The 16,236-nt window shown below is 39.7% G+C and overlaps 1 protein-coding gene across 5 annotated transcripts in view; it reads right to left on the bottom strand.

The window, feature by feature from the left end:
* Positions 1–16,236, bottom strand: part of LOC106804832 (BTB/POZ domain-containing protein 19-like) — a 100,751-nt gene that overhangs the window by 28,214 nt on the left and 56,301 nt on the right. The window contains exon 1 of one of the 5 annotated variants that reach the window (XM_014806185.1): positions 4,202–4,242. The exons of the other annotated variants lie outside the window; for them this stretch is intronic. Within the exon in view, the coding sequence (XP_014661671.1) occupies positions 4,202–4,231 (30 nt within the window). The 5' untranslated portion in view covers positions 4,232–4,242. Of the gene's footprint in view, positions 1–4,201; positions 4,243–16,236 lie in introns of those variants that run through there. 5 annotated transcript variants of the gene reach the window in all.

Genomic DNA, 16,236 nt, shown 5'->3' with positions numbered 1-16,236 from the left:
AGTCGACCAACCGTCTGCGAAAAAAATTACATAGCTGATGTCGATACATGTCACAATGTATTATACATTTATGCAGCTTATCGTTGCAGTAAGAAAGTTGAATGCATATATAAATGCTACATGTGGAAACTGCTGTAATACTGCAATGTTGATATACACTTGTAAGAAACGTTACACCGCTCATAGCTCGTCGACAGAGATCATTTATCAGCACATCCACGTTGTCACATATATAACATTACACTCGTTAAAATACGCTGGCATTCGACATTAAAACATCCACACGCTCTATGTGGAGTATATAGTATACTCAAATTTAAATATGCCCTGTACACGTCCTATGAACACTGGGTAATGGTGATGGCAGAGCTAGAATGATGAATCCAAATCAGTTTTCTCACAGGGTGCAACACGGTAACATCGTAAATGCAGTGTCCGTTTCAATTATGGAGAACTAGAGGAGACGTCCTACACCCCGCGGAGCCCCTGAATTTCAATTTCACATTAAAAACCTGCTTTAATAATTGTTACCGAAATAAATCCGTCGCAGAATTTCATTAGCAGACGTCAGACAAAAGGCCTTTTTCTTGAAAATGGGTCATAATGAAGGAGACAGGCTGTCGGTGGTGTTGAGCTACACACGCAGCGAGTGTGTGTGCTACACAATACAGAGCCAACGCAGTGCAGATGGGACCGAAACAGTTAAATGCTGTTCAACAACAACGCCTTCGCAATTTGCGTACTTATAGTATACTTACCTTGCGGGCGATTACAAGCGACTGCTTTCTTGTCACTTGTGGTCGAGCGCAACTGGCCGGCTGCCCGTCCTTTGGCTAATATAACCCTCCCCCCATTAACAGTAGTGCATCTCATGGAGTAATTCGAGATTTCATGCAAAAATTGTCAATCACTACGTTTTACGATTCAAAAGAAGTAGCAGGATTTTAGGGTTCGTGACGTCTTCGGTGACGTATGAATGCTATATATGCAAGGGATAAAAGTGGCATTCCATGGCGGACGCAAGGGTTTCCCAATAGACCCCCTCCCCTTCCCAATAGTTGCACGTTGCAAGCTCATACAAAGTGCTCTCGGATCCTATATATCACAATGGAGAAGAATTAAGAATGTAGTTATAATTTGCATACAAGCAGGGTTCCATCATCTAAAATGAATAGTATCCCATATTGTTGATTCGCAGTGAAAAGGGAAACGAATGAATCAATAACCTATTTCATCAGTGCACATCTCATGTAATGAAGTCATTTAAAAACATTTATAATGTCACTGCGTGTTAGCAGTAAAGCAATCGCTGAGTTCATCTATCCATAACTGAACTGATTGCATAGCTCATTCATAAACACATGGCTATATATGCCTCTCAATTTCGCCCATAAATGATATAGTTAGTTTAATGTGTAAATATTGCTGATGTATATTTTAATGGAAACAATTTCTTTTAGATTTATCTAAGATCCACGCATGGTTATCGCCATACACACAAACCATTATACATACAGGGTACCTTAATTTCGAATCCCTGTTCTAACATAAATTTACATGTAGACTGCACATACATGAGGTTGCATGACACTACGACTATACTGATGTAGTGTTATCACGAACTTATTGTTTACAATATTTGTATATATTCGTAGTATGTTATCATGTGTCGATCAAGCTTTGACTGACTGCTAAACTGTGTGCGCCACACAACTTCCTCGTATATTCTACATTTATAATTCATAATATCTCGACACTGCGTTTAGAGAGAGAGAGAGAGAGCGCGCGCGACTACGCTGTGACAGATACCAGGTGCACATAAATTAAACGTAAGCAATAATGCCTGACATGAAGGCGCACTCAACCCCGCACCATCCCCGCCACCCTAATCGACGCGAGAGTCCCGATGCTCTAACCCAATACCGGCATCAATACCGGAGTTTTCACCCTCCCAATACACTCATCAACACATCGGGTGGTGATGCCATTATTTGCCGTCCGTCCTATATAGAATTACACTCGCACCAGGCTCGCATAATGACGAGCGGCCACACTCCAAGGATTCGGCGTGAAAGGCGATGCGCAACTCTTGCACACGCTGTCATTCCCAATTCTACGACTCGCTGCGAGATCAAAGATCGCAATCACCGCGTATTGCAGCACGGGGGCTTTTGTCGTAATGTCATCACACAGTTCTTGCCTACAAACAAGCATCTGTCTCCCGAGATTTGTCCCCCGCGATGTGATCAAACACTGCTGCTATAAAGGCTCCCCGCACTGCACTCTCGAATAGGGCTTTCTCGCTTCTGGGCGGCACCGCGGAAAAACGTAAACGACCGTAAAAAATCCATCTCGACTATGCATATAAATATTTGACCCATACTTGGCTCTGTAGTGAGCTAGGTAATCTAGATCCATCGACGGAAGTTATACGGCGAATCTACGTATATTACCATAGGGATATGTATATTACATACACACGCACGCAATCACGCGCGCAAGCGCTCACGCACACACGCACGTTCACACACATAAATATCTATTCATCACAATACTAGTATGCGAATAGACTATAGGCCTACATAGATAGGTTCACTGCCATAATAATCACAGGATTATTTCTTAGGCATAACGTGATAGGCAAATAATATCTAGTTAAACATAGGAAATAAAATATACAACAAATGTGATACGCGATTTTGTTTACATTACAAATATCAAATCAAAATCGATGCAGATGATAATTAATTTATGTCCATTTCATCAAGCGCTAACCAACTCTTTGTCGACACTGATCTTTACCACATACCATGCAGCCAGCAGGTAGGCCCTGTGTTAAATTTGTTACAGTAAATTTTATATATACCGTTAAATATAAGTAAGTAATTGATGATCAACCACGTGCATTACCAATGGATCATCTAACTCAGAAACTTTACAATCTTAATGTAACCAAAGACTAAAAATGCATAACATAAATACATGCCACAAAAATATAGACATAAAAATGTATTAAGGTACATTCGAAAACATATGAGTATCTTGAATGAAATGGAAATTTTGATTGCTTTAGCGTTTCATGAATAAATTGGCTGTATAAATCACATGCCAATTCCCTCAACCTGTCAGCATGAGTTTTAATAAATTGCAATGTTTTTACAAAATTTATACTTTAATTCCGTATATCAGCTGTTGAAGATCATCACTCCTTAACAAAAGCGAATTCGCTTTTGCCGCAATCGAATAAATTTGTGTTATAACCACTGAAATGAAATTGCCATGAATACGTAATTAGAACGCAATAGTCAGACCAATTAAAATCTCTATATAATTACTGTCAATACGAGATTAAATAGCAAGAATATTTTTGTCATATATGTATATTTATAAATAACTTTACACTGTAAATTAAATGTCTAGATTTTAACACAAAATTTTAAGCGCAAATGAACAGCGAGGTCGATAGTTTTATGTGCTATTTATTTCATAAAGGGTGTGGGGGAAGGGGTTGTTTAGCTACTAGTTAAAAATTAAAAGCTAACCTACATAGATATATATAAATCTAGGTAGTTTTAGGTTGTTTAGTATTAATACTATTACTATTAGGTATTATGTTTATATTTTAATGAGGTCTGTTTAGTTAGGGTTAGGGCTAGGGTTATGGTTAGGGTTAGGGTTATGGTTAGGGTTAGGGTACACTTCTGTAGTACAAGTCTGGTACACTTTGTGTATACATATAATATATATTATATGTGTTATATATATTATATGTACCTCGGGTACATATCTGCCTAGTACCTGCATGATACGACAACGACCCCTTCATCCCAAGTGCATGTGTTCTATGTGTCCGGTTGTGTGTCCTGCATTGTTAATATCAATGGAATGATTACAGTTAAAATTAAATTAAATTAGGGTAGATTATATTAGGGTACAGTATATCATATGCCATATAACGAACCCTAGGTATTATGGCATATGATATACTGTACCCTAATATATCTACGGGGCAACTGGCCTTCCGCCGAACGCAGCCGAACATAACTCGTCACGCTAGCAGCGCCACCACTGCTACTGGCTCGAAAATAGTAGATTGCCTATTTTGCAATGTTTGGTACAAAAGTTTGTAACGTAAATTACTAAATAATAAATTAAAACCACAACTTATATTAGAAGAATACAACATATGCTAGATATTTACAATATCATTAACAATAGAAGTGATTTCCATTGATATTAACAATGCAGGACACACAACCGGACACATAGAACACATGCACTTGGGATGAAGGGGTCGTTGTCGTATCAGGTACTAGGCAGATATGTACCCGAGGTACATATAATATATATAACACATATAATATATATTATATGTATACACAAAGTGTACCAGACTTGTACTACAGAAGTGTACCCTAACCCTAACCATAACCCTAACCCTAACCATAACCCTAGCCCTAACCCTAACTAAACATACCTCATTAAAATATAAACATAATACCTAATACTAATACTAATAGTATTAATACTAAACAACCTAAAACTACCTCGGGTACATATCTGTAGTACCTGATTATTGATACGACAACGACCCCATCTGCTGCACTTGGAACGTCTCAATAAAAAAAATAATGGTCAATAAACACGAAATGTATTTACTACCAAAGTCTTAATGTTTCTCTACTCTATTTCGCCTATAATCACCTGTAAATGCCAGTCAAATGCTCATCTACAACACACAAGTACACCGCACGCTAGCTGCTGCACACTGACACAAATACTTTTCTTTTTTTTTCTTTTTTTCATGTGTCAATGTGCAGCAGCTAGCGTGCGGTTAGCCACAAGTTCCCTTCTCGCTTAATACTACGACGTGTAACAGTCGGAGAGCCTGGTCGGTTTAGCGTGCGGTGTACTTCAACTTGTATGTTGCAGATGACCATTTGAGTGATTTACTGATTATAGGCGAAATAGAGTAGAGAAACATTTAGACTGATAGTAAATACATTTCGTGTTTATTTACCTTTTTTTTTATTGAGATGTTCCAAGTGCCTGTAACATAGAACGCATGCGTCTAAACAGAGGAATTGCTCCGACCTGTTATTGGAGGATAAAAATAGAATTTGCATACCCCGCCTCATATGCTATTATGCTATGACCGGTAGGAAAGTGTACTAACTATCATTTGGCGCAAACGATTTGAGTTACATTTCTATAAATTCTAGCCATTGTTATAGACACATGTCTTAGCTGCGGGTTCTTTCGCCACTCCTGTGCTTCCTTTGTAAACTAGATTAACTTGACTTGTATATTTCCTATTTGCCGCTGTACACTGTATATACACGACTTATGCACAAAATAAACATATTGAATCTTGAATCTTGAATCTTAGCCTTAATCTCTGTGAATTTTGAGTCTATTAAAGCGCGATTAGTCTAATTAATTAGTAAATATGCACGCGCGGTATCGCTCATTCTATTTTACTTCACAAATTCTATTTTTATCCTCCAATCACAAGTTGGAGCAATTTCTCTGTTTAGACGCATGTCATAGAACCTCTATCAGCGGGATATATAAGCGACTCGTTAACCGAGTCCGTGTTCGGATCAGTACAAATACCAAGTTTATGGATTTTTTTTACCCTACTAATAGCAATACTATACGCCAATAAACACTAGTCATACATAAAAAGACATATTGACAATCACATAACAATCAAAAGTAGTTTGCCATGGCATTGGTCTCGCAGTATGGTGGCCTAGTATTGCTCAAGGGGTCGTTGTCGTATCAGGTAGCCTACTACAGATATGTACCCGAGGTACATATATGTATACACAAAGTGTACCAGACTTGTACTACAGAAGTGTACCCTAGCCCTAACCTTAACCCTAACTCTAAACATACCTCATATAAAAATATAAACATAATACTAAACAACCTAAAACTACCTCGGGTACATATCTGTAGTACCTGATACGACAACGACCCCATCTGCCCTAGTATTAGTATAGTTTTAGTGTAGTATAGTAGTACATTGTACAGATACACGTAACCTAGCCCGACCCGACCACCCACACTGCCACTGGCACATAGGTCTTTCGATGTGGGTCCTTTTCTTAGAGCTAACACATATTAAGGTATATGACTAGTTACTAAAGTAATCACACATGCACTTGGGCTGTTTCAATAATAAAATAATAGTAAACAACAAACACTTGTAAATAGTACCAAGGTCTTCACCTTGGTTCAAAATGGCATGCACGCAGTAAGAAGTGTAAGAAATATTTGAACAACATTTGTGTGGAATTGTTAGGTGATAGATAGTACATAAACATAAAGACTAGACTTAAACACAATTGGTATTTATTATAATTTTATTATTAAACCCACCCAAGTGCTTGTGACTAAAGAAGTGAGTAGATAACCAAGTCAAAATTACTCAGATATGATCGCTCACAGAAAAGTAGGTAGCTTTCAATAACAACTGGACTTAGTCAAGTGGGCCACTATCATTTCATATTTAACAAAACCTTAAGTTATTCATCTAGGATTTTAGTAGTTGTTAAAAATTCGTGGCACATTTCAATTTCAACATTGTATCACTCGTATGTAATGTATTACAGCTGTAAATGTTGAAAATTTTCACAGACGTCACACGGATGCCAATAATCATCGACATGTTCCATTTGAAATGCACAGTTTACACCTTTATATATTACAACTAGCCGATGATGGCTGGTACTCTGGTAGCTTTATATCGCTAGTTCTACAGCTTTCGGTAGATAATTTATACATGTACAATGTTACTGACTGTCATTCAAAGTCTTGTCACCCCCGCAAGTATGGATAAATAGCAACGAATCGGAGTAAGGGGAGGGAGGGGGGCACTACTATAGATGCTATTCTGAGTGTGATTTGGACAAATATGTACTAGATTGTTAAAATATAATGTTTCACAGGTGTTCAGATGGGAGTGAACCAAATGCAAAAGATTTCTATATATAATGCCCTTACTCTAAAGCAGTCTTCAAAACCACTTTCTTTGGATTGCTGACTAAAAGCTGTACTGTTCTAAATTAGCTCAGATTTATGGTCGAATGACAGGAGCCTTTGAGGCATGCATTAGTGACAACACGTGGGAGCAAGCCGATGTCGATAGTTCATACTAACTGGGTGGGGTACATCTTGAAACGGGCGCGTTCCCACGAAACATGGCGTAAATCAAGCCAATCGACACATAATGTGGCCCGAACGCTGACAAAGCCTAGGCCTTTCCTGTTTTGTTCAAACTTCATTTTTTCTACATAATCTACCTTATGGTTTATATGGCAGCCAGCGGCACCTGCGGACATGAATTGGGCGCAGTAATGGCGGAAAGCGCCACAGACGGTATTTTGAGCGACAGCGCTTTTCCCAGCAGATGAATCACGTCGTCATACTAATCGAAAAATAATACTTCGCTAACAAAGAACATAATGAAAGCGCAGGATTCAGCCATTAGCGGCGAGGCACGATTTTTAGGATTTCGTGCATGGATGAATCACCGATGTTCGCCGGCCAATCAGAACGCAGCGCATGACCTGCACCTGGGTACTTGATGACTCACTTGATTTCGCCCGAAAGAATATACTAATGCTGATTTTAACAGCAACATATTGTTTTCAAGGTTCTAAAACTACTTTCTGCGCCCTTAGTTTAAGTACCGCCCGCAATGGGAGAGAAAATTAAATGCTGTTAAAGTGTTGACATCTGTTTAAATCAAAGGACCTTCATAAATTTCGAATTGTGACAGCATTTATGACCTATAGGGGGTAGTAAGGTCGCCCTTGTGAACACCTGGTCCTACACAAACATCGGTAAATAACTGTTTCATGGCTGCTGCCACGATTACAATCGCGATTCTAACGAACGTTGTGGCTTGGTTGAGAAGTGGCGCCACCTAACATTATTGTTAATTTTGCCTGGCAACAACGCGGTGCGACGAGCCAGTACATTTAGAGGATAAAAGCAACACAATATAGATGACATTTTAGTATATTTCTTACAACAGGAAAATAGTTCAGCCTTTATTAATTCTATGCTAGCATGTTTAAAACGTGAAAAATGAAAAAAATGGAAACAGCAACTCATAAAAATTGCTTTATAATCATATTAGATCAGATGGATAGATATCCTACAGACAAGCAACAATGAAAACTGCATGGAATTTCCAGTTCAGGTTAATGCCACGTGTCAGAATAATTAGAAAAAAACAGCGAGCTTTCGGTAATAATTAAAATTTAATTACGAATTGTATCAAGTTGAATGTCTATAACAATACGAAGCAAATTATTATTATAACATGCACTGCAATTACTAGAGTCAAGCCACCACCTGAGAAGACATGGTTATATTACTGTCATCTCATGTGTACGAAAAGATCTCATGTACCACGGAAGATGCTGAGAGGGACAAGCAGGATAGAAATAGAAGGAACCTATATATAGCAATGCTATCTCAGACTATGAGAACACAAGTCTGACTGCAGACAGGAGTGGCCAAAAACAGAGATAAGGTGTAATGCATCCATAAAATTTTTACAAGTACGATATTTTGATAACGAAAAGGATGAAGAGGAAACCGAACTACACCAGTGATCTAGCATAGGGTGAAGAAGGCTTAGTATGAAGACTGAAAACAAATCCTTACAGTAAAAGGAAAGTTCTTGAATTACATATCCATTCTCTGAATTCCCCATCCATACACTAATAGAAAACTAGAAAAAAAAATTATATTGAGCTTTATGAATGTATTTGTGTATTTTTATGTAGTATACAAACGAAACTATATTTTTGCCCAAGTTCATATAAGTTAACCATATAAAGAGGACACAAGATTTAAGTTATGTCCTCCTGACCTTTTCAGCAAGCCATATATAATATAAACAATTTTATTTAATGCCTACACATAAAATACAAACGCAGAATGGCTGTCCGACACAAACACAAATGACTTATAAAATTTTTTCAGGTTCTGCAATGATTTATAATTTTACTTCAGTTATTAAATTTAACTTTGAAACTGTAACTATTAACACAAACCCATATGTCAATTTCAAGAACGTGTGAAAGGAGTGAATAGCAGTTAGCCTGTCTCTTAATAGGCAAGAGGTGAGCAGAGACCTACTCATTAACATATAAGTAAAAGGTACATATCATACTTCTTGAAATTAAGAAAACAAGTCGTCGTTGAAAAACCAGTTTGTCACTGATCATGAGTTCAGCAGATTGTATATACAGAGAATTTTCAAGTCTTTTGCAACCCACTGACTTTTGATCACTATCATCCATGTTGGTTTTTATGTGATATAATTATTAGTAGCCCTAAATAAGTGCACGTTCTCTACTGTGACATCCTAAACAGTGGAGGCTGATGATGCTGGAAATGCAAAAAATCACACGCACAAACACAATGCTCTGGTGGGCAAATATAAATGTGCTGGCTTCTGATCACCACTATAATACGAGTTTTATATGACATCTACTGTATGATGCACACTAGCGGAAGACTGTCCTTAAAAACATACAGGTTTTTGGACTGTGCATGTCTTTGATTATCAAGATATTAACAACAGTCAGTTCCGTTGTTGAGATATTGCGAATAACATGTCAAATACAAACCTAACTTCTTTTAGAGCCAATATATCAGCAGAGAGCTACTTTCCAAGCATACACAAACACATTTCCTGCCACTTTCAATTGAGGAAAGAGTTGATGAATTACTGCATAGGTGAGCCAGACATAAACAAGTCCGATATAAATATAGTATTTCAACAATTGCCCACTATTTATGACCATGACCATGATTCCCTACCTCTATTTTTCACTTGCGAATTTGTAAAATTTTTCTTAATACATAATTTATCAACAGGGAAGTACAATTATAGATAATTAGGAATGCACATGCATACGATAGGCAGAACCCATTACAGTAAGAGCAGGAGAACAATGTTACATTCAAAACAATCATATTATTTGCTTATACTACTACAACTGTTGTTACCAGCTGCTTACTCCTTGCATTAGACCCACTTTATTAGGATGAACTGCAGAAGCAACATAGAAAGACGACAATGATCACAATTTGCTACAAACTGTAAGAACAACAATAAATTTAACTGGGAAATTAAATCATCTTTCACATAAACTGTTGACAGTAGTTGGTTGATGGTTGGTTTCGTATGAATGTCAAAACTGCATCGCTCATGGAACGCTGTCCCTCACTAAATGGGAACAGTGCTTCCAATTAAATGAAGCTTGACTGTATCCTAAAACTGTTGTAATTTGGTGGTTGTAATGGTCACGATATGAATGATACGTTGTTATCAATATGGTGTCATATCACAAGGCAGGTGAGGTAAATGGTGAATGATACTGATCACAGGAACCTGAAAAAGCCTGCAGAGTTTAGTTTTACCGTAGAGCAGAAAGCACCTTTAGATCATCTACGAGCATGGAAGCAGTAAGCGATATTCCACAGCTTCGCTCATTAGCTACTGCTCGGTGTTGCTTTGACACAATCTACCTAGTGCATTGGTGAAGAGTAGTGCTAGCTGATGCTGCTTTGTGGGGCGCACGCTCATTGTGAACATGATCCACACATTTTACTGCATGTTACAGGCACACGCAAAGCATTATGTAACACCTGAACGCCACCGTAGATAGCATTATGCTTATTTATTCCTGTGAGCCTATTATCCAGCATTCATATGGATTTCGCACACTATTCATGCAGATGTGTTGCTCTATTGTTCGACAATGAAAGGAAAAGCAGAGATGAAGAACCGAGGCGGCTATAACAAAGAAAAATAATATCAAGTAGACTATCAGTGATCCGATGCAGCCGTGTCAGATTATCTTGTGGATGGTATTCATGGCGGACTTTGTGTCCCTGGCTCGTGCACCTCTCTTGCTACGTGCAGTGCTCTGAGTTGATTGCATTTAGATATCGGTGTGAGCTTTCCAGTGTCTTTTTTTGCGGTGGCTTAAATCCAATTCATCGCACCACGCCTAAAACGCGCTTGCGCACGGGGTAAAAGTACTAAACGCGGACACGTTTTTGACGGAACGTGCCTTGTTAATAATTTTATGCACGTTTCTTTGTGAGAGTGTCTTCCTCAACCGTCGAGTGGAGTGAATGCCTGTCCGAGAGGTGTGTAGTGCGCGTAGGGGCTGCATAGCACACCGTGTCACGCATATTAGCCGTTTCTACGTGCAGGTGCAAACCGCTGATTTCTAGCAGCACTATCGCGGCATACACCCTCACCCACAGCACTGTTAACTATTATATGCAGCATGCTATCGTTTAACTTTCAATGTTAAAGAAACGTTTTTTTTACACTTCCTGAAAGGAGACGGCGTTTGCTTCACGGTTCCTTCTCTAACGCTGCATATCGGAACCCAGTATGAAATCAGCTCAATGGCTCGCTGGCGTTTGGTACGGCTGACTGGCCAACGGCGTGGACGTATAAACCACGCACAACAGATGTAGTGAGCTCATGGATGGGAGCTGCCTGCATGTGGCCCCAGCTGGCAGCGGCCCATAACCCCGCAAAAAAACCATTAGCCAAATTCAATTTACCGTGGAAATGCGCGAAATTTGAGCTAGTTAGTGCTCTGCATGTTCGCCATGCAAATAAATCTTTTCATTTCCAGAAATTTTCCTACTTGTCATAAACACTATTGACATTCTTCGTATTCAGTTACATATATACGCACAAAAAAATGGGGGCGAGACGAAATTGCCCATTTAAATTAACTTTCAGCTATCTTTCAAAACAAACAGCAGTATACTGCATGGTGTATGACTGGAACCTATCAAATCAATCAAAACCCATCTTTTCTCAACTGCTAAGAAAATGTTAGAAGATCATGCAGTCTATTTATCCTTCTGAAGACGAGAACGAAATTTTTACGCACGTTATTAAATTAAAAAGTCATTCGATCACGCAGCGCGCGTAGATGTATTTGCCATCCAGCAGTGCAGTTGTCAGCGGGAGTGATGTGTCAAAGCGTTGAGGCTAAGATGCGTTTATAGTCACAAACAAGTAGAGTAGACACTACACAGGCATATTATAGCTAATACTTAGTGCGTGGATATACGCTAGAGTTCTGCATTATAGTAGGGCGACCTACATGCTACACGATTGGATTGGTCTCACCGCTGACTGGTTGCGTGCCTACCGAAATTATGTTGTTGTATTATGTCAGTTGTGAATTTAATTTATACTACCTGGCCCTATATTTGCATATCAATTGGAAGAAGACAGCTATTTTCATTGGGAATGGTTTATTCCAGATACAAATATTATCAGGTACACGACATCATGACATTTTAATATCATGTAGCCACGATATCATCAGCACGTTGAAGAATTCGTGCATATTCGTGGCTCCAAAGACATCATTAATCATGCAATCCTCAGTTAATAAGATCTAAAGATGTTCAGCTTCAACGGAAGTCAATTCAAGCACGAATGCAGTCCGCGCAGCAACAGAATGCATCCGTAGACAGTGATGTATAGGCGTGACACTGCTCGTCGCGTCAGGTGACCGCCTGGCGGCTCGTCGGAGACGGGAGTGTGTCAGGGTGTCATCATTGACACCCTGACGGCGTGAGTCATCACCACCGCCGCTTCACGCCCGGCTCCTCTTGCGCACCTCATTATGCAATGTGTTGATCCTGCCCCATCATATTTCTATGAATAATAAGCGCTTTGCGCAATCAGTGCCCTTCACGCCGCACCTTTCTTCCCTTTCTCCCTACCTCCTGTTCCTCTTCTTTTCTTCTTGCCTCTCTTCGCCCGCCGACCCCTCCGCGATCCTAAACGGGGGGCCTTATTGGGCACTGCGACTGTGTCGTCCTTCACGTGTATACAAAGTCCGACCAGTATTAGGCACATTGTGGCGATGTGGGATTAGGCAGTGTCATGCATAGAGCAGAAAAGACTGGGAGTCGGGTGTATAGCACGTTAACCAAAGCGCAAGGGAGGGTGATTCGGTATGCCGTCCCCCCCACTTTGATCACAGGTCCTAATGTTTGCCACTGTGCAGGTGGGCAGTGAAGATGGTGAATTTAGGCAGGGTCGACCTACAACGTGTTAAATGGGATAAGAAATGCCGGATTTGAGATATCTATGATAGGCAATGCATTTCTATAGACAGGAGTTACTGTCGGTACAGATTATATATATTATAATTGGTTCCATGCACACTACAGACATGTTCGACTGCTATCACTACGGCACGACACGACGCACACAGCGGTAGCACACTCAGTCGCTGGATGAGGATTGAGTGGGTGATAATATCGCAGTTCGCCCGACCCCCTGCCCCCCCATCAGCCTCTTAGCACACTTCCTTTCTGGGTGCAGAGCGTAATGAGCGGATGGCGCGGCGATACCAGTACCGATGTGTGTGAAACACCCCGTTTCTGTTGCAGAAATACATATTCTGTTTTGCACACACAATCCGCTAGTATATGTATAGTAAATATGATCTTTATAATTCCTCATGATGAACTGCGGCGTTAGGCTAGGTCTAAAACACGAAATAGCTATATAGGCAGGGCGTGCCACGGGACGTAGAACTTTAGGTAATCTTAGCCAGGAAACGTGCTGTACGTATTGGTGACCGCCACCATACCAGCCTAGTGGTAGGAAGTGTGTACGATCTTTAATATAACAGCGATCAATTGCGCTAGGAATTTATAAGTATACTGATTAAGTGACCGTTGGCAGAATTTTTCCATAGGTAACCACGTTATTCATTGCTAGCATTGATTGTCTTTTATTAAACATAGGTTAAATGTTAGGTGTTAAATACGGTAGTCGATGTGGAGCTGGATTCGATGATATCTTTGGCTACATACTGACAAAGCTATCCAGTTTTGCAGGATCTTGTCGCCCGATCTTAGGAAGCAGTCTCCCCGGTGCCATCAAAACCATCCAGACGTTGCGCAGCATATTGGCCGATTTCGATTACGTGCCCGGTATTAATTTATGATTGTATTTATTATAATTTCTTTTTTTGGCGACATATTAGACGCGAGATTGATCGCTATGAAAGTGCAGTGCAAGTATACATGCAATCGCAGCGAGTTCGCGGTTTTTTCTAGTCGCGAGGTTATAGCTGTATATACGAAGCACACGTCATTGCAGTTCCAGTCTATCAGCATTTACTGTACCGTGAATTCTTACGGATGTAGAAATACTGAACTACGTTACGATGCGTTGCGACACGCTGATCGCGAATGATGTTGATATGCAAGCACATATGCCGGTTTTGCTCGACCCGGTAGCGGCGCGAGGAAATACCCCGTGAACGGGAGGGGCGGGTCAGGTCACCCCAATCCCGATTCACCCGTCCCTGCTGCTATGCTTATCACATCAGCGTGTTTTACAAGTGGTGTTATCTTCGTGTTTGGTGTGTCCACTGTTTTGTAAAAGAGCCACGGTTGCTATAGGACGGCTGGAGTTAATATACGATTTTTAAGTACGGCTTAGGTAACATGCCCTATACTGTCTGTTACTAGAGTGAACTTATTTAGTATATATGACCCACACACAAGCACCCGCACGTACATGTAGTAGTTAATAACCTTATTTATTTATTTTGATATGTACAACTGACACAAGTGAACATTATACGTATACTCCAATATATTTATAATGATACAGCTTTAGAAGTGATAATATACGCCCAGCTATATATTAGATGTAACACTGGTACCCATGCAGTTAATACCCGCACATATCCCTGGTTGGGATCTGGTAAGCTACGTAAGACCTCCACAAACACCAGATTGGAACATGGTACGTAGGTAATACCGCCCCACCCACATATGTATATCCCTGGTTGAATCTGCAGAGAAGATGCATGGGAACACCCTACTCCACCCAAGATATCCCAGCTGTGAACATGCATACGACCCCTCCCCCAAAAATGAAAGTGTCAATGACACTATAGCTCACCTTGCGTGTGATAGAAGAGGGAGATGATATTTAAAATTTGGTAAGTGTTATACTAATAGAAATTTCACCGTTTTAATTGTTTCAGGGTTAGTTTTGATGCGAAAATAAATGTTTCATATCTGAAAGTTTAAAATCTAGGCGAGAGATGGCACTATGCCTAAATGATTGCCATTTTGGTTTTCGATAATCGCGCAAATAAAAGCAATAAAATATTCCAGTCAATTTACTGCAACGAAGAATCTACAACACAATATTACACGTAGGTATGATTAGGTAGGTAGGTAAGTAGGTAGGTAGGTAAATTTAACAAAATCGAATGAATCTAGAAATGAATGGCCATTTTCATTTTGCCAAAAAGTGGGCGTAGCTCAAAAGTAGGTCGACTGGCATTCTCCAAAATAGGACGTTCAAATCTCTCCCATAGGAGTAACAACTGTATGCAATTTGAAACATGTGGGTCAAACGGTTCTTGAGTTATCGTTGACCGTAGGCAGACACTGAAATGCATAGTGAAATTGCTAAAATCTACCTAATTTGCATAATTTAAAAAATATATAAAAATACGTGTGATATGTTTTGGGACCAGTCCTTATTCATTCACATACCAAAAATGAGCAAAATCCGTTGAACCTGAACTGACTTATGGCTATTTCCATTTTTGCCAAAAAGTGGGCGTGGCTCGAAAGTAGGTCGCCTGGCATGCTCCAAAATAGGAAGTTCAAATCTCTCCCATAGGAGTAACAACTATATGCAATTTGAAACATGTGGGTCAAACGGTTATTGAGTTATCGTTGACCGTAGGCAGACACTGAAATGCATAGTGAAACTGCCAAAATCTACCTAATTTGCATAATTTTAAAAAATATCAAAATCTCTGTGATATGTTTTGGGGCCAGTCCTTATTTATTTAAATACCAAAAATGAGCAAAATCTGTTGAACCTGAACTGACTTATGGCCATTTCCATTTTTGCCAAAAAGTGGGCGTGGCTCGAAAGTAGGTCAACTGGCGTGCTCCAAAATAGGACGTTCACATCGCTCCCATAGGAGTAACAACTGTATGCAATTTGAAACATGTGGGTCAAACGGTTCTTGAGTTATCGTTGACCGTAGGCAGACACTGAAATGCATAGTGAAATTGCTAAAATCTACCTAATTTGCATAATTAAAATAAAATATCAAAACCCATGTGATATATTTTGGGGCCAGTCTTTATTCATTCACATACCAG

This window comes from Priapulus caudatus, unplaced genomic scaffold (assembly GCF_000485595.1).
Source record: "Priapulus caudatus unplaced genomic scaffold, Priapulus_caudatus-5.0.1 Scaffold89, whole genome shotgun sequence".
Taxonomy (NCBI): Eukaryota; Metazoa; Priapulida; class Priapulimorpha; order Priapulimorphida; family Priapulidae; genus Priapulus; species Priapulus caudatus.
This window is presented reverse-complemented; position numbering and strand designations above follow the sequence as displayed.